This window comes from Salmo salar, chromosome 23 (assembly GCF_965601325.2).
Source record: "Salmo salar chromosome 23, fSalSal1, whole genome shotgun sequence".
In the NCBI taxonomy this organism is placed as follows: Eukaryota; Metazoa; Chordata; class Actinopteri; order Salmoniformes; family Salmonidae; genus Salmo; species Salmo salar.
The window spans coordinates 52,750,589-52,770,427 of NC_138313.1; the positions used below are offsets into that span (position 1 = coordinate 52,750,589).

At 45.4% G+C, this 19,839-nt stretch overlaps 1 protein-coding gene across 1 annotated transcript in view; it reads left to right on the plus strand.

Annotated features, from left to right (window-relative positions):
* The first annotated feature begins 577 nt into the window (after positions 1–577).
* Positions 578–19,839, plus strand: part of stra6 (signaling receptor and transporter of retinol STRA6) — a 71,463-nt gene continuing 52,201 nt past the window's right edge. The window contains exons 1-5 of the mRNA XM_082968228.1: positions 578–754; positions 10,743–11,493; positions 15,514–15,580; positions 18,623–18,705; positions 18,966–19,099. Coding sequence (XP_082824354.1) covers positions 11,405–11,493; positions 15,514–15,580; positions 18,623–18,705; positions 18,966–19,099 — 373 coding nt within the window. The 5' untranslated portion in view covers positions 578–754; positions 10,743–11,404. The remainder of the gene's footprint in view (positions 755–10,742; positions 11,494–15,513; positions 15,581–18,622; positions 18,706–18,965; positions 19,100–19,839) is intronic.

Below are 19,839 nucleotides of genomic sequence, written 5' to 3' on the forward strand. Positions count from 1 at the left end.
ACGAACTGAATTGTTGGAAAGGTGGCATCACTGAGCTTTTCAAGTAAGGCCACGCTACTGCCAATGTTTTCCTATGGAGATTGCATGGCTGTGTCCTTGATTTTTATACACCTGTCAGCAACGGGTGTGGCTGAAATAGCCGAACCTACTCATTTTGAAGGGGTGTCCGCATACCTTTGGCCATGTTGCGTACATTCCTTAGTCCTGCTGTACTTTCAACTGTTGTTGACTACGTCCCAAACGGCACCCTATGGGCCCTATGGGACCAGGTCAAAAGTAGTGCACTCAATAGGGAATAGGGTGTCATTTGGGACACACATATCGCTTGCCCAACGACACAGAGCTAAGCTGTCGCGTCCCACTACAAGAAGATCGGTCAAAGTCCCAAAGAGATTACTGGACCTCTGCTCAGGTTCAGATAACATCAAGGCTCCGTCCCAAATGCCACCTTATTCCCAAATGTAGTGCACTACTTTTTGATCAGAGCCGATTTAGGGTAAAGCAGTGCACACTACACAAGGACTAGTGTGCCATTTTGGGACACTTCAAGACTTATTGCTTTTCGAAAGGGGGTTTTGTTTTGTGTATCTAATCATTGATTCGCTTTGCCATGTGGGAGTTGCTTGTCATGCATGGAGGATTTACCTCTTGGTCATATTGGGGATAATTATTTAATGCTGTCCGAACCAAGAGGACATCACAAAGGGGGGGTAGAGAGAGCGAGAAAGAGAGGGGGGGTCCAGGATATTACAAGGTAATTTAATAGACTACAATGATTCTACAGTAGACTTCATTCATTTGCATTTTACTTTGTACAATGTCATATGGACAGTGGCACAACTACAATATGGTTTCATATTCAAGGTTCAAATTATGTGTTTCTTCTGGGACAAGGGAATGTCAGACATTTTTTTTATTTTATTTTTTTATTCTAAGTGCAAATGAACTCTGAAAGTGTATCAATCAAAACTGCTTATAATAATCCGATATTATCCACTGCTACATAACTGTAGTTTATATTTAGATTAAATTCCAAGTGCAGGACTGTTAGGAAAATGTGCCAACTTGATCCGATAACAATAGTTTGTTTTAATGGGTCTTCCGCTCTTATCTCATGCAGACGGGCTACAAGTTTTTGTGCAAAACTAATTTTTTGTAAAAAAAAATGTAATAGGTTTCCGTTATGGTATAATTGTTTTGGTAATAATTTTTTTTTTTTAAAACACAATTGGAGATAACAGTAGGATATAATTATAACTTATAAAATAATACACCTTTCCTCACGTCTACACGTTTACATTTCCACGACTGTAAAATGTTTGCTCTATTTTCTTCCCAACGTGTGATTCGGTACGAGGCGCGTGCGCGGCCCCTTTTCATTTACACCTCTTCACCTAATAACATTATTATTCTGTATTCAAAACTTTTTTTTCCCGGGGTGTGATAATGGCCTTGAGATTATGATTCCATGTCATCAAAAAATAACTCAAATTGCAACATGTCTCTACTTGTGTGTGTCGGGGGGGAAAGAGGGATTCGTGTGAAACCCAGAGTTCTATTTCCCCCTCAGGCTGCAGGACACTGAATGGTCCCCTCGCCTGTGTCGTTGGCCAGGAATGTGAGGCATATACAGGTGGCAAGCTGAAAAGAGCCATTGTTGTAGAAACGGAGAGAGAGAGAGAGAGATCTAAGATCAAAACCACAGGAAACATCAAAGGCTCTGAAAGATGGTGTCTTTTATCAAACATAATCCAGAATATTGTAGCGAACAGGAAGCGAACTCAGGTCTCCGGCATGAAAGTACAACACCCTACACCAATAGGGTTAACCCACTTGGTGGGAATTGTAATGTGGCTCATAGAGCGAGGATCGCTTTACAATCCTAAGAGCAGAGAGAGAGAGAGAGAGAGACAGAGAGAGACTTTTTATGTTAACAATAAATTATGCCGTCACAAAACGCTTTATGTTTTCTTTAGGGTGCTTATCCAATTCACCTCTGAACATGTCTGTTTTAATGAGAGGACAGCTGGACGTCCCCGCTCCTGTTTTAATGAGAGGACAGCTGTCCCCGTCACCTGTCTCATTCACAAGATGGACGTCCCCCTCTCATGTTTTAATAAGAGGACAGATGGACGTCCCCCTCTCCTGTTTTAATAAGAGGACAGATGGACGTCCCCCTCTCCTGTTTTAATGAGAGGACAGCTGGACGTCCCCCTCTCCTGTTTTAATGAGAGGACAGCTGGACGTCCCCCTCTCCTGTTTTAATAAGAGGACAGCTGGACGTCCCCTCTCCTGTTTTAATAAGAGGACAGCTGGACGTCCCCCTCTCCTGTTTTAATAAGAGGACAGCTGGACGTCCCCCCTCTCCTGTTTTAATAAGAAGACAGCTGGACGTCCCCCCTCTCCTGTTTTAATGAGAGGACAGCTGGACGTCCCCCTCTCCTGTTTTAATAAGAAGACAGCTGGACGTCCCCCTCTCCTGTTTTAATAAGAGGACAGCTGGACGTCCCCTCTCCTGTTTTAATAAGAAGACAGCTGGACGTCCCCCTCTCCTGTTTTAATAAGAGGACAGCTGTCCCCGTCACCAGCTGTCTCATCCACGATTGAAAACTGTTTTGCTGTGTTAAACTGGGTGTCCCATTTTTTGACACCATGGAGACTGAGGAGAAAGTTAAGGGTTCACCAGGGCCCGAGAGCAGGGGCCCTGACTGAGTGATGATGGTGGATATGAAGCCATTAGAAGAAGCATCTATCTTATAGACACATCACTAGGCTGGAAGCCAAGCTGATATCAAGGTTAGGTTCTATTAAAATTGGAGGAAGTCAATTCAGGAAGTTATTTCAATTTTAAAATTCAGAAGTTGGGAAAACTTTCTTAAGAAGTCATTGAAAATCAACGCCCCTTTTTTTAAAATTTTTTATTATTGAATTTTTTATTTGTGTTTACCGCCCTAAATTGACCATTTTATTTGAGCCCAACCCTTGTTGATACAATAGTGAAATTGTGCCTATCTGTCTGAATTCACAGCAGCACAGGGCCCATTTTAAATCAGATTCCCTCGTATAGATAAAGCCTGGATCCTATTTAGTAGTATTGTGCCACATTGGCTTCAGAGTTATTTAACAGGGTGGCGCGTCTTCACTGTTATGAAGGGATATCCCCTAATCACTGCTAGAATAAAAACCTGTAGGCTTCTCCATTTCATTAGAACTAGTCTCTTGTGACAGCTTGGTAACATGAAAATATAGTTGCTGTCCATGGCATGTATATGGATCCCTGTTACTTCCTGCCGAGGCAGCAGCTACTCTTCCTGGGGTTTATTATGGATCCCTGTTACTTCCTGCCGAGGCAGCAGCTACTCTTCCTGGGGTTTATTATGGATCCCCATTAGTTCCTGCCAAGGCAGCAGCTACTCTTCCTGGGGTTTATTATGGATCCCCATTAGTTCCTGCCGAGGCAGCCGCTACTCTTCCTGGGGTTTATTATGGATCCCCATTAGTTCCTGCCAAGGCAGCAGCTACTCTTCCTGGGGTTTATTATGGATCCCCATTAGTTCCTGTTGCCAAGGCAGCAGCTACTCTTCCTGGGGTTTATTATGGATCCCCGTTAGTTCCTGCCAAGGCAGCAACTACTCTTCCTGGGGTTTATTATGGATCCCCATTAGTTCCTGCCAAGGCAGCAGCTACTCTTCCTGGGGTTTATTATGGATCCCCATTAGTTCCTGTCAAGGCAGCAGCTACTCTTCCTGGGGTTTATTATGGATCCCCATTAGTTCCTGTCAAGGCAGCAGCTTCTCTTCCTGGGGTTTATTATGGATCCCCGTTAGTTCCTGCCAAGGCAGCAACTACTCTTCCTGGGGTTTATTATGGATCCCCATTAGTTCCTGCCAAGGCAGCAGCTACTCTTCCTGGGGTCCAGCAAAATTAAGGCAGTTTATACAATTTAAAAACATTATAATACATTCACAGATTTCACAACACACTGTGTGCCCTCAGGCCCCTACTCCACCACTACCACATATCTACAGTGCTAAATCCATGTGTATGTATAGTGTGTGTGTCTGTGCCTATGTTTGTGTTGCTTCCCAGTCCCCGCTGTTCCATAAGGTAATACATTTATCTGTTTTTTAAAATCTGATTCTCCTGCTGCATCAGTTACCTGATGTGGAATAGAGTTCCATGTAGTCATGGCTCTATGTAGTACTGTGCTCCTCCCATAGTCTGTTCTGGACTTGGGGACTGTGAAGAGACCTCTGGTGGCATGTCTTGTGGGGTATGGATGGGTGTCTGAGCTGTGTGCCAGTAGTTTAAACAGACCTCTGGTGGCATGTCTTGTGGGGTATGTATGGGTGTCTGAGCTGTGTGCCAGTAGTTTAAACAGACCTTGTTGTTAGCTTCCCAGATAATATAATAGTAGCAGGGGGGTTGTTAGCTTCCCAGATAATATAATAGTAGCAGGGGGTTTGTTAGCTTCCCAGATAATATAATAGTAGCAGGGGGTTTGTTAGCTTCCCAGATAATATAATAGTAGCAGGGGGTTTGTTAGCTTCCCAGATAATATAATAGTAGCAGGGGGTTTGTTAGCTTCCCAGATAATATAATAGTAGCAGGGGGTTTGTTAGCTTCCCAGATAATATAATAGTAGCAGGGGGTTTGTTAGCTTCCCAGATAATATAATAGTAGCAGGGGGTTTGTTAGCTTCCCAGATAATATAATCGTAGCAGGGGGTTTGTTAGCTTCCCGGATAATATAATAGTAGCAGGGGGTTTGTTAGCTTCCCAGTCTTACGTACGTGTGGTCCCTGAAATCAAAGCCACTACCCTGGGATTGCAGGAGCCGTGCTCTACCAGCTGAGTTACAGAGGACCACAGATGGTTGGAGATGTAGGTTAAAACATAACTGTCATGTTTATATTGTTAAAAAAAGGATTTGTAGAGGATCAGTGATACAATCACCTTTATTTTGTCGAGGATCAGTGATCCAATCGCCTCTATTTTTGTCGAGGATCAGTGATCCAATCGCCTCTATTTTTGTCGAGGATCAGTGATCCAATCGCCTCCTCTATTTTTGTCAAGGATCAGTGATCCAATCGCCTCTAGTTTTGTCGAGGATCAGTGATCCAATCGCCTCCTCTATTTTTGTCGAGGATCAGTGATCCAATCACCTCCTCTATTTTTGTCGAGGATCAGTGATCCAATCGCCTCCTCTATTTTTGTCGAGGATCAGTGATCCAATCGCCTCCTCTATTTTTGTCGAGGATCAGTGATCCAATCACCTCCTCTATTTTTGTCAAGGATCAGTGATCCAATCGCCTCCTCTATTTTTGTCAAGGATCAGTGATCCAATCACCTCCTCTATTTTTGTCGAGGATCAGTGATCCAATCGCCTCCTCTATTTTTGTCAAGGATCAGTGATCCAATCACCTCCTCTATTTTTGTCGAGGATCAGTGATCCAATCGCCTCCTCTATTTTTGTCAAGTATCATGTCTCTGTTTCTGTTGCTTTATTTTCAAAGGACCTGTTGAAGTTAGAAGTAGCTACACGTACAGCTAAAGCTGATAGCAGCTGTCTGGTATGATCACGCCGGGATCCCTCTGATGTAACTCCAAGGCTTCAAAGCATTCTTTGTTCGGGCGACCTCTTTATTTGTCAGGCCTGTCTTTTTTTTCTTTGTTCAGCAGCTTATTAGCCCCTAGTCCAGACATTGGGTTGCATCCCAAATGGCATCCTATCCCCTATAACCTGCTCTATTATTTACCACAGCACTGTGGGGCCCTGTAGGGACAAGGGTGCCGTTTGGGACACAGTCTCTATTTTCTCAGGAGTGTTAATACTTAGTAGGAGTGTTTTTTTGGGGGGGGGGGGGGTTTCGATGTTTGCCTGTAATCCTGGCATAATGAGCGAACCTCTGACGCGGACCGACCAGCATAGTCTCACACACACACACACGGACACACACGGACACGGACACACACGGACACACGGACACACACACAGGTGGTAGGTAACTGGCCCCTAAGTGTTGCACTAGCTCCAGTACCCAACCGTAGGTAGCACTGGCCCCCCCTGGCCCCCCTCCAGTACCCAACCGTAGGTAGCCCTGCCCCCCCCCCCTGGCCCCCCTCCAGTACCCAACCGTAGGTAGCACTGGCCCCCCCTGGCCCCCCTCCAGTACCCAACCGTAGGTAGCACTGGCCCCCCCTGGCCCCCCTCCAGTACCCAACCGTAGGTAGCACTGGCCCCCCCTGGCCCCCCTCCAGTACCCAACCGTAGGTAGCCCTGCCCCCCCCCCCCCTGGCCCCCCTCCAGTACCCAACCGTAGGTAGCACTGGCCCCCCCTGGCCCCCCTCCAGTACCCAACCGTAGGTAGCACTGGCCCCCCCTGGCCCCCCTCCAGTACCCAACCGTAGGTAGCACTGGCCCCCCCTGGCCCCCCTCCAGTACCCAACCGTAGGTAGCCCTGCCCCCCCCCCCTGGCCCCCCTCCAGTACCCAACCGTAGGTAGCACTGGCCCCCCCTGGCCCCCCTCCAGTACCCAACCGTAGGTAGCCCTGCCCCCCCCCCCTGGCCCCCCTCCAGTACCCAACCGTAGGTAGCACTGGCCCCCCCCTGGCCCCCCCCTCCAGTACCCAACCGTAGGTAGCCCTGGCCCCCCCCCCTGGCCCCCCTCCAGTACCCACCCGTAGGTAGCCCTGGCCCCCCCCGGCCCCCCTCCAGTACCCAACCGTAGGTAGCCCTGCTGGAAGTGGTGTTGGAGGGCCAGTAGGAGGCACTCTTTCCTCTGGTCTAAAACAAATATCCCAATGCCCCAGGGCAGTGATTGGGGACATTGCCCTGTGTAGGGTGCTGTCTTTCGGATGGGATGTTAAACGGGTGTCCTGACTCTCTGAGGTCATTAAAGATCCCATGGCACTTATCGTAAGAGTAGGGGTGTTAACCCCTGGTGTCCTGGCTAAATTCCCAATCTGGACCTCATACCATCATGGCCACCTAATCATCCCCAGTTTACAATTGGCTCATTCATCCTCCTCCTCTCCCCTGTAACTATTCCCCAGGTCGTTGCTGTAAATGAGAATGTCTTCTCAGTCAAACTTACCTGGTAAAATAATGGATACATTTAAAAAAAAAAACACTGCCTGAAGCTTCCCTTAGGTGAGGCGTTATTCTGTAACGATGTACTCTGAGAGTCAGGAAGCAAGTTCAGGGAGTGAATATATTAATAAATAAACGCAACATAAATGTTAATTAAGTAATCAGGGAAGGAAGTGGTGGAGTCCAGGTGAGTCTGATGATGCGCAGGTGGACGTAACGATGGTGACAGGTGTGCACCATAACGAGCAGCCTGGTGACCGAGAGGCCGAAGAGGGAGCACGCGTGACAGGTGTGCACTCCTTCATCACGCAAAGCCTTTCATCCTCAGTCTGATAGAAACACAACGCTGGTGGGGAAATTATGTGTAAATCAAGCCCAAAAGTCCAGAGGAAACATCCTCCTCCTCCTAGCAGAGGAAACATCACTCCTCCTCCGAGTCCAGAGGAAACATCACTCCTCCTCCGAGTCCAGAGGAAACATCACTCCTCCTCCGAGTCCAGAGGAAACATCACTCCTCCTCCGAGTCCAGAGGAAACATCACTCCTCCTCCGAGTCCAGAGGAAACATCACTCCTCCTCCTCCGAGTCCAGAGGAAACATCACTCCTCCTCCTCCGAGTCCAGAGGAAACATCACTCCTCCTCCTCCGAGTCCAGAGGAAACATCACTCCTCCTCCTCCGAGTCCAGAGGAAACATCACTCCTCCTCCTCCGAGTCCAGAGGAAACATCACTCCTCCTCCTCCGAGTCCAGAGGAAACATCACTCCTCCTCCTCCGAGTCCAGAGGAAACATCACTCCTCCTCCTCCGAGTCCAGAGGAAACATCACTCCTCCTCCTCCGAGTCCAGAGGAAACATCACTCCTCCTCCTCCGAGTCCAGAGGAAACATCACTCCTCCTCCTCCGAGTCCAGAGGAAACATCACTCCTCCTCCTCCGAGTCCAGAGGAAACATCACTCCTCCTCCTCCGAGTCCAGAGGAAACATCACTCCTCCTCCTCCGAGTCCAGAGGAAACATCACTCCTCCTCCTCCGAGTCCAGAGGAAACATCACTCCTCCTCCTCCGAGTCCAGAGGAAACATCACTCCTCCTCCTCCGAGTCCAGAGGAAACATCACTCCTCCTCCTCCGAGTCCAGAGGAAACATCACTCCTCCTCCTCCGAGTCCAGAGGAAACATCACTCCTCCTCCTCCGAGTCCAGAGGAAACATCACTCCTCCTCCTCCGAGTCCAGAGGAAACATCACTCCTCCTCCTCCGAGTCCAGAGGAAACATCACTCCTCCTCCTCCGAGTCCAGAGGAAACATCACTCCTCCTCCTCCGAGTCCAGAGGAAACATCACTCCTCCTCCTCCGAGTCCAGAGGAAACATCACTCCTCCTCCTCCGAGTCCAGAGGAAACATCACTCCTCCTCCTCCGAGTCCAGAGGAAACATCACTCCTCCTCCTTCGAGTCCAGAGGAAACATCACTCCTCCTCCTCCGAGTCCAGAGGAAACATCCCTCCTCCTCCTCCGAGTCCAGAGGAAACATCCCTCCTCCTCCTCCGAGTCCAGAGGAAACATCCCTCCTCCAATAAATCATTCTACTGTTTCCTTCTTTCTCTAGTAATTCTCCCAGCAAATTGTTTTCAATGAGCTACTGAAGTAGTTCCCATCTTCTGCTGACCCTTAATAGTCTTTGTACGAAAGAAGCTTTCTACCTTCAAATGCCTTCGTAGCTTTACAACAAAACTGATTTGCAGAAAAATGTTCTAAAATTAGCAACTGAATTGTTTCTTCCGTTGATCCTTAGTCTTTTGTTATCCAATGTATTACGCTCTGTATTGTAACTTGTACACAACGTCCAATGTACTTCACTTGTACAAAGACTACTACAATGTACAAAAGACTGCAGTGTGGTAACAAAAGCTATAGCCTTAATCTCAGTCAATTGGCAGGTAGTCTAGCGATTAGAGCATGGGACAATAACCAAAAGGTTGCTTGTTTAAATCCCCCCGTTATTGCCCTGAGCAAGGCAGTTAACCCCCACACAACTTCTCCCCAGGCACCGATGATGTGGACTTTGATTATTAAGGCAGCCCCCCCCCCCGCCCCCAAAAACACCTCTTTTGATTCAGAGGGTTGATATGTGGAAGACGCATTTCAGTTGTAATGCATTAAGTTGTTCACCTGACTAGGTAATCCCCCCCCCGTTCCCATACACACCAGCTCTGAAGCTCTCCTCGCCAGACCAATCCAAGTTTGTTTTTGAGCTATTGATCAAAAGTAACCCGGGTTATGAACATTCACCTTCTGAATGGCACTCATGCACAATCCATGTCTCAATTGTCTCAAACTTAAAAAATAATAATATATATATATTTCTTTAAACATGTCTCCAGCCCCTTCATCTACACGGATTGAAGTGGATTCACCTGGTCAGTCGATGTCATGGAAAGAGCAGAGCTTCCTGTATATAAACCTTTTTTTTTTTTTTTATCTGATGTAGATTAAGAACTGGGATCATTTAACCACAGAAAAGATATGGAACTCTTCCTTGACGCCTCAATGTGAGGAGAGGTTGAGATCAGCTGCATTGTGTGTGTGTGTGTGTGTGTGTGTGTGTGTGTGTGTGTGTGTGTGTGTGTGTGTGATGCCTGTTTCTCTATTGTGTGTGTGTGTGCGTGTGTGTGTGTGTGTGTGTGTGTGGTCTCAGTTTGTGCTGCTGTCTGACACATTCTAGTTTGACTCATCCAGGCTTGGTAGGAAGGTAAACCTTACACACACACACAGAGAGAGATAATGACCCTGAGAGAGAGAGAGATAATGACCCTGTCTGTGACAGAGAGGAAACCCCACAGTGTTAGTCATTATTGTTATCACTATGGAAAATGGATCTGTCGACAGGAGCTACCCACACAGTCCCTGTCACGATGGGGTTTATAAATGTCTACCTTCATGTCCTCGGTCTTTCTCATCCCTCCCTTCTCATTTCACCATACACCATCTCTACCAGCTACAGGTCAGTAACATTTCAGTCACAGGTCTAGTCACAGGTCGGTCTAGTCACAGGTCGGTCTAGTCACAGGTCGGTCTAGTCACAGGTCTAGTCTAGTCACAGGTCTAGTCTAGTCACAGGTCTAGTCACAGGTCAGTAACAGGTCAGTAACAGGTCAGTCAGTAACAGGTAAAGAAAATGATTGGGTTGTATTGGGCTAGAGTTGCAAAATTCTGGTAGCTTTCCCAAAATGTTTAGATTTTCCAGAAATCCTGATTGGAAGATTCCTGGAATTAGGATGGGAGAACAAAAAAATAAAGAAATCTGGAATCCTCCAATCAGGATTTCTGGAAAAGCTAGGACTTTTGCTAGCCTAGTTACAGGTAACTGTACAGGAGGGTAGTTTAGGTCTGTTGCTGCCACTATGTTCCACCAGTATAGGATGTATGAATGAGGAGATGGAAGGATCTTTATTGAACACTGATAACTGAAGTCCAGTAATAACCTGGGCCAACACACAGGAAGTTTCTCTAACCCCACTAAGCTGCAGGTGGGACAGAAGATTAGCTGCTGAAACTTTTTGTCCCTACTTTTATTTCACCCTCTTCCATTTTTTTTTTCTCTCTCACTCTCTCACTCTCTCTCTCACTCTCTCCCCTCTCTCTCTCTCTCCCCAGTGTCCCAGTCTGGTTGGTAATCCTCGTCTGAAAAAGTCCTGTTGTGGCGTTGGACTGAGAACAGGGGGTGAGATAGACGGACAAACCCAGCCTGCAGTACGGAGCCGCAGCCTCTCAGCAAGGAGCCTCTGAGCAAGGACCTGTCACATCACAGTACTGCAGCCCCACAGAGGACCCGGGCACCTGAAGAGCGAGAGAGAAGAACAGAGAGCAAAAGAGAGGACAAGAGAGGAGACCAATCACAGGGTACGGCGAGGGCACCACACCAACAAACTTTTGGAGAAACGACAAAAAACTTTTTTTCCTCTCGATCAAAAGGAGACCTGAGCTGAGTTACATAGGACCTGATAGTTGTGTGAACAGCAGAGTTATACTGTTCTAGAGTGTTCACGAGAGTTCGAGGGAGAGAGTTCCAAGCGGGTTCTAGAGTGAGTTCTTGGGGGATCCGGGAGAGTTCCAAGCGTGTTCTAGAGTGATCCGAGAGTGTTCCCGAGAGTTCCGGGGGGGGGGGAAAGAGTTCCAAGCGTGTTCTAGAGTGAGTGCTAGGGTGATCCGAGAGTTCCCGGGGGAGAGTTCCAAGCGTATTCTAGAGTGTTCTATACAGTGTTCTAGAATCTTTTCATCGGCCATAGGATCTGTGGGAACTTGAGCCAGACAGCAGGATGAGTGCCACCGAAGACGTAGCGAAGGACTACTATGACTACCCCGATTGGAACATGGAGAACGCTGTGCCTACCAAAGTTCCAGTTGAGTGAGTACCGTTACCTCTTGCTTTTTCAATTGTACAATTTCTGTTGTTCCAAACACTGTTGTTTCCTTGTTCTCTACGACTTGTTGTGGAGTTGTGACTGATTTATCAGTGAAATCCTCTCTCTCTCTCTCTCTCTATAATCGTTTTGTTATATCAATGTTTAAAGTGTCCACCAAGGTCCCAGTCAAGTGAGTACACACCATTAAATCTCTATGGGAGTTAACTGTATTATTCCATTCTGGATGACATACCCATCCATATGAGAATTTACTTTTTGTTGTTTCATAGTTCTCTTTGACTTTTTTTTGTGTGGGCTTGTGATTTGAATGCTGGTGAAATCTGCTTCATATACCCTTGGTTAAATGTTTGAATCATTAATTTGGGTGAACTGCTTCAATACGGTCAAGTCTTTAACTAGATTTACCTCGGGTGCATAAATAATATCACCATAGACTAGATGTGGCTGAAACACTAACATCTCCATAGAGTAGACGTGGCTGAAGCTTGGAGGTGATCAGTGTTAATAACTAGTATCTCCATACAGTAGACGTGGCCGAAGCTTGGAGGTGATCAGTGTTAATAACTAGTATCTCCATAGAGTAGACGTGGCTGAAGCTTGGAGGTGATCAGTGTTAATAACTAGTATCTCCATACAGTAGACGTGGCCGAAGCTTGGAGGTGATCAGTGTTAATAACTAGTATCTCCATACAGTAGACGTGGCTGAAGCCTGGAGGTGATCAGTGTTAATAACTAGTATCTCCATACAGTAGACATGGCTGAAGCCTGGAGGTGATTAACTAGTAAATGATGGACTAAACTAAATGTTACATAAGTGTGCTTCTCTATTGATTCTCCACTTCCAGTTGTGTCCAGACAGGACTTCCAGAATACGAAACTTACTGAGTGTACATAAGATACGATGTTAGTCGGAGTCTAACAGTTCTGTCTTTTCCGTGTTATTCTGAGCCAAACCGTTCTGTCTTTTCAGTGTTATTCTGAGCCAAACCGTTCTGTCTTTTCAGTGTTATTCTGAGCCAAACCGTTCTGTCTTTTCAGTGTTATTCTGAGACTAACCGTTCTGTCTTTTCAGTGTTATTCTGAGCCAAACCGTTCTGTCTTTTCAGTGTTATTCTGAGCCTAAGCGTTCTGTCTTTTCAGTCTGAATATAGCTATGTTGTGTGAGCTTCTTTACTTTCACCCCTTGTTATATTTGAACAACGTTTATCATGGAACGATAGGGTGGCAAATACTTTTTCTGACTGGTCAAATGTCTGCATTGTAATTTCAGTTCTTCCGCTGTTGCCCATGATAATGCTGTGTTTTTTTTTTTTTACTGAGACTAGGGGATGTATTCAGGCAGAATAAACACATCCAAATCAGGTCCTGTTGCTCTGGGTTTAGTAATGATTGTATAACACCTCTTGGTTTAGTAACACTCAGATACTGGGGGAAAGGGGGGGGGTACCTAGTCGGTAGTAAGACTGAATACCTTCAACTGAAATGTGTCTTCGCATTTAACCCTCTGAATCAGAGAGGTGTAGGGAGGTGCTGCCTTAAACGATATCCACGTCTTCGGCGCCCGGGGAACAGTGGGGTTAACTGCCTTGTTTCAGTGGGCAAAACGACAGATTTTTGACCTTGTCAGACTCGGGGATTCGATCCAGTAACCTTTCAGTTACTGGCCCAATTCTTTAACCGCTAGGTTACCCGCTGATAGTTAAGTTTAGTAACACTGACATACGGCGTCGTCTCTGTCAGTCAGCTGTCCATCACACCTCCCTGCTCTAGCAACCTACAGGCTCTTTGTCCTGGGTTGTTGTATTGATTAGGGTATACTGTAGCAAAAAAAATATTCTGCAACAGGTATTAACGTTTTACTCAGATACTGCAGCACCTCAGTCTGTCAGCCAAACCTCCCTGCTCTGGAAGGCCTGTGTCTCATTCATTAGGAACAAATGGAAGAAAACAGACTGGGAGAGACTACCTGAACTTGTCCAATAAGACATGCTAATTTTAGTTTCAGTTGCAACATTTTTTGCTATGCTGTGAACTAATGAACATGAGCCTCTAGACTTACTTATCAAATCAATTTTTTTTTTTTTTTTTATTATTATTTTTATATAGCCCTTCGTACATCAGCTGATATTCTCAAAGTGCTGTACAGAAACCCAGCCTAAAACCCCCAAACAGCAAGCAAAGCATGTGAAAGAAGCACGGTGGCTAGGAAAAACTCCCTAGGAAAAACTCCCTAGAAAGGCCAAAAACCTAGGAAGAAACCTAGAGAGGAACCAGGCTATGAGGGGTGGCCAGTCCTCCTCTGGCTGTGCAGGGTGGATATTATAACAGAACATGGTCAAGATGTTAAAATGTTAAAATGTTCATAAATGACCAGCATGGTCAAATAATAATAATCATAGTAGTTGTCGAGGGTGCAACAAGCACGTCCGGTGAACAGGTCAGGGTTCCATAGCCGCAGGCAGAACAGTTGAAACTGGAGCAGCAGCACGGCCAGGTGGACTGGGGACAACAAGGAGCCATCATACCAGGTAGTCCTGAGGCATGGTCCTAGGGCTCAGGTCCTCCGAGAGAAAGACAGAAAGAGAGAAAGAGAGAATTAGAGAGAGCATATTTAAATACACACAGGACACCGGATAAGACAAGAGAAATACTCCAGATGTAACAGACTGACCCTAGCCCCCCGACACATAAACTACTGCAGCATAAATACTGGAGGCTGAGACAGGAGGGATCAGAAGACACTGTGGCCCCATCCGATGATACCCCCGGACAGGGCCAAACAGGCAGGATATAATCATGCACAATATATCCCTGGCATTCCCTGCTAGCGTTTCTGCTAGCATTAGGCTTTACTGGGCCTCATAGTAAGCTATCTACCCCACCATTACGGCTAGCATTAGCTTACTATGAGGCCCAGTAAAGCCTATCTATCCCACCATAACTGCTAGCATTAGCTTACTGTGAGGCCCAGTAAAGCCTATCTATCCCACCACTACTACTAGCATTAGTCCAAGCATTACTGCTACAGTAGCTTTACTATAACTGCTAGCATTAGTCCAAGCATTACTGCTAGCATTAGCTTACTATGAGGCCCAGTAAAGCCTATCTATCCCACCATTACTGCTAGCATTAGTCCAAGCATTACTGCTACAATAGCTTTACTATAACTGCTAGCATTACTATGAGATCCAGTAATACCAAAGACTTTCTAGGAAGACCTGTCCCAAGCAATAAGATTATTGCTACAGTACTATGAATCATTGTAGCCTCAACATGAAGCATTACTATGAAGCGTTATAGCATTACTATGAAGCATTATAGCATTTCTATGAAGCACTATAGCATTACTAAGGAATAGTATAGCATTACCACTAAGCATTTTAGCATTATTATGAAGCAATATAGCATTACCATGAAGAATTATAGCGTTACTATGAAGCATTATAGAATTACCATGAATCATTGTAGCATTATCACAAAGCATTATAGCATTACTATGAAACATTATAGTATTACTATGAAGCATTATAGTATTACTATGGAGCATTATAGTATTACTATGGAGCATTATAGCATAACTATTAAGCATTATAGTATTAGCATGAAGCATTATAGCGTTACCATGAAGCATTATAGCGTTACCATGAAGCATTATAGCGTTACCATGAAGCATTGTAGCATTACCATGAGGCATTGTAGCATTACCATGAGGCATTGTAGCATTACCATGAGGCATTATAGCACTGCCATGTTGCATTATAGCATCACCATGAAGCACTGTAGAATTACCATTAAGCATTATAGCATTTATATGAATCATTATAGCATTTATATGAAGCATTATAGCATTTATATGAAGCATTATAGCATTACCATGAAGCATTATAGCATTACTATGAATCATTAGAGCATTATCATGAAGCATTATATTATATACAGCTGTACTACAACTACAGTACCCATAATGCAGTGTTTCTGTGTTTGTGAATGTTACTTTGCAGAGTAATCCCACCGTGTGACCCTACAGCTGACGATAGACTCTACCACATCTGCATCTCTGCCATTTCTGTAAGTCCATGACGTACTACAGTAACCATAATTCTCTGTTGTCCGTAAGTCCATGACGTACTACAGTACCCATAATGCTCTGTGTAACATATCTGCTTGTATCTGTTATGCCGAGGGCGTACAGTACACGACTTTCAAAATCTTAACATTGCTTAGCTTTTCAGGTTAAATAACTATCTTTCCTGTAGTTTTTTGTCTTGCCAACGTAGTGGTACGTAGACTAGCTGATCTGGCACAGACGGGGGGTCACACACTACTAAACTCAGCAAAAAAAGAAACGTCCTCTCACTGTCAACAGCGTTTATTTTCAGCAAACTTAACATGTGTAAATATTTGTATGAAAATAACAAGATTCAACAACCTGAGACATAAACTGAACAAGTTCCACAGACATGTGACTAACAGAAATGGTTACACGTGGTCTGCCGCTGCGAGGACGTTCAGCTGTACGTCCTGTCTCTCTGTAGCGCTGTCTTAGGCGTCTCACAGTACGGACATTTCAATTTATTGCCCTGGCCACATCTGCAGTCCTCATGCCTCCTTGCAGCATGCCTAAGGCACGTTCACGCAGATGAGCAGGGACCCTGGGCATCTTTTGGTGTTTTTCAGAGTCAGTAGAAAGGCCTCTTTAGTGTCCTAAGTTTTCATAACTGTGACCTTAATTGCCTACCGTCTGTAAGCTGTTAGTGTCTTAACGACCGTTCCACAGGTGCATGTTCATTAATTGTTTATGGTTCATTGAACAAGCATGGGGAAACAGTGTTTAAACCCTTTACAATGAAGAACTGTGAAGTTATTTGGATTTTTACGAATTATCTTTGAAAGACAGGGTCCTGAAAAAGGGACGTTTTTTTGTTGTTGATGAGTTTAAGACGTGATGATCCTCCATACCATGCTGTCTCGCCAAAACAATGATGGGATTAGATTGTTAATGTAGCTACATTGAGCTGTGGCTCAAAGCAGCCTAGGTTTCTGTCAGACATTCACGCTTGCCATACAGAGTTGAAATATCTAGCCAACGTTTTGATTTTAACAACATTGCTTGTGAACTTCCGAGCTGTAACAATTTGACACTTTTGCTTTGGTTTAAAGGCATAAAAATATGGGGACGTCTGGGACTGCTCAAAGACGGGCTCGGTAGCCCTCAAGATTGTGTCTCTGACGAGCATCGTGATGACCGTGCGTCTCGAGATTTTGTCTCCGATCTCAAAAAACGTATCAGGGACAGCTAAATCAGGGCCAAAATCATGTAGTTTACTCCCGGTTATTTTTGTAGTATTAACCCATCCCCTACCTCACCCCCCCCCCTCTTCAGAGGACACATCTTGCTGGTTTTTCCCGGCTTCAGTCTCCTCTCACATCTGAGTCAGCCTTACCTCTCTAGTCCAGAATTCCACACTGCTGCTCTGCCCACCTGAACCAGATTGTTCTGGCTCTGCCCACCTGAACCAGATTGTTCTGGCTCTGCCCACCTGAACCAGATTGTTCTGGCTCTGCCCACCTGAACCAGATTGTTCTGGCTCTGCCCGCCTGAACCAGATTGTTCTGGCTCTGCCCGCCTGAACCAGATTGTTCTGGCTCTGCCCGCCTGAACCAGATTGTTCTGGCTCTGCCCGCCTGAACCAGATTGTTCTGGCTCTGCCCGCCTGAACCAGATTGTTCTGGCTCTGCCCGCCTGAACCAGATTGTTCTGGCTCTGCCCACCTGAACCAGATTGTTCTGGCTCTGCCCGCCTGAACCAGATTGTTCTGGCTCTGCCCACCTGAACCAGATTGTTCTGGCTCTGCCCGCCTGAACCAGATTGTTCTGGCTCTGCCCACCTGAACCAGATTGTTCTGGCTCTGCCCACCTGAACCAGATTGTTCTGGCTCTGCCCACCTGAACCAGATTGTTCTGGCTCTGCCCACCTGAACCAGATTGTTCTGGCTCTGCCCACCTGAACCAGATTGTTTTGGCTCTGATATTTTTATCAGCTTTCAGGAACTATGGTGGATGTGTAACCAGGCCAGCTCAGCACAAAGCTTGGCTCAGCACAAAGCTTGGCTCAGCACAAAGCTTGGCTCAGCACAAAGCTTGGCTCAGCACAAAGCTTGGCTCAGCACAAAGCTTGGCTCAGCTTAGTAGTGTGAAAAGCCCATTATGACACTTATGTCATTACCACTTCACACACATTTCTCACTCTCTATCCTCTTCACGTTTTCACCACCGTTTCAGCCACAATCCCACGCTGTAATCCCAGGCGTAAAAACCGACTGTCTGATACTGTGTAGGAAGCCATCAGCGACGCGGCTACTCTTACACGATAAGGTTGTCTAGGTCCAATATACCATGGTCTTTCCTGTAGATAAGATTACACTATGATTTCAACACCATTGGTCTGTAAGGACTTTATGGAACCCGATTTTTTTTCTTTATCCGAGTAAACCTGTAGTGTTACATATCGATGGGCATGCTACAGCGATAGCTGATAACACTCCAGTTTACAACTAAAGTACAGATTACACATTTATTTTTACTGCGGAGATGATACCAGTCCGTTTAGCTAAACATTGGCCAGGCACAATACCATAAAAGTTATATTTTTCTTCTTCTCTTTATCATTATCACAATCAACTTTTTTACCCGTTTTGTTTGTATTACAAATATTGTATTAAAATATGGTAATGTATCATTAGATATGTGCAAATTAACTTTTCGGGACGCTGGATTAAGTGAACTGTGAAGTCACACACTATGTCAGTACTGCTCAGTGAGCTGTGAAATCCTGACTAATGGTGACTCAGTCAGATCATAGAGTTGGGGGGAAGCCCTTTTGTTGTGGGGTCTCCTCCCAGTCTTTGGTCTGACCCCAGGGTGAGAGGGCAAGGGGTCCCAAGAGGACTGAGGTGAAGGCAGGGTGGGGGGTGGGGGGGGGGGGGTCCACAGCTGCACAAGTGTCAAGGGTCATATGGGTCGGGCAGAAGGACCAGACAGATGTGGCTAACTTGGATAACTAAAAATGTCTCCTGGACTAATTGGTCTGTCTCCCGTTCTGTCCTGCAGCTTGTGGTCATGTTGACCCTAGCATTCCTCGCCAGGAGGATGAAGCTGGCGGATGGGCAGAAAAGAGTCCCAGGATTACTCAGGTGAGATTCCTTTTATCTTACCCCATATTATAATCTTAGACTTCAACATTTTTAAATACCTCTTAATAAAACGGCATCCTAATCCTCCCTTCTGTGGGAAAGTGAATTTACAAACGGAATAGGACTTTTTTTTTTAAAAAGTATTATTATATTCTCCCCCCCCCCCTGTTGCATCCTCCTGCCATGACATCATATATCAAACCTGAAGCAGCTTGTTTCTAACATTCTGGTTCTAAATATTTTCCTGTTTTGATCCCCAGCCCAGTGAACTTCCTGGATCACACGCAACACAAAGGCTTAGCTGTAGCAGTGTTTGGAGTGCTGTTCTGCAAACTGTTTGGTCTGGTCATCGCCCCAAACCCTCTTCCCTTCACCACAGACCAAGCCAACAAACGTAAGGAGCTGGAAGATGTAAAAAATAAAAAGTTAAATGATAGGAAAGAAAGTAGTGTTTTGTTCCACAATTATTAGGAGTTCACAGAGAAACCTATTGTCATTCTTAGATCATTATTTTCTCCTTAAAGGGACACTTCTCTGCTAGACTCTATTTGGAGTGTTTTTCCTGTCCCCCCACATAATATTAGTGATGAAAGGTGTTTCAGACTTGGTGATGAAAGGTGTTTCAGACTTGGTGATGAAAGCTGTTTCAGACTTGGTGACGAAAGCTGTTTCAGACTTGGTGACGAAAGCTGTTTCAGACTTAGTGACGAAAGCTGTTTCAGACTTGGTGACGAAAGCTGTTTCAGACATACTACTTAGTGACGAAAGCTGTTTCAGATATAATACTTAGTGACGAAAGCTGTTTCAGACTTAGTGACGAAAGCTGTTTCAGATATAATACTTAGTGACGAAAGCTGTTTCAGATATAATACTTAGTGACGAAAGCTGTTTCAGATATAATACTTAGTGACGAAAGCTGTTTCAGACTTAGTGACGAAAGCTGTTTCAGATATAATACTTAGTGACGAAAGCTGTTTCAGATATAATACTTAGTGACGAAAGCTGTTTCAGATATAATACTTAGTGACGAAAGCTGTTTCAGACTTGGTGACGAAAGCTGTTTCAGACATAATACTTAGTGACGAAAGCTGTTTCAGACATAATACTTAGTGACGAAAGCTGTTTCAGACATAA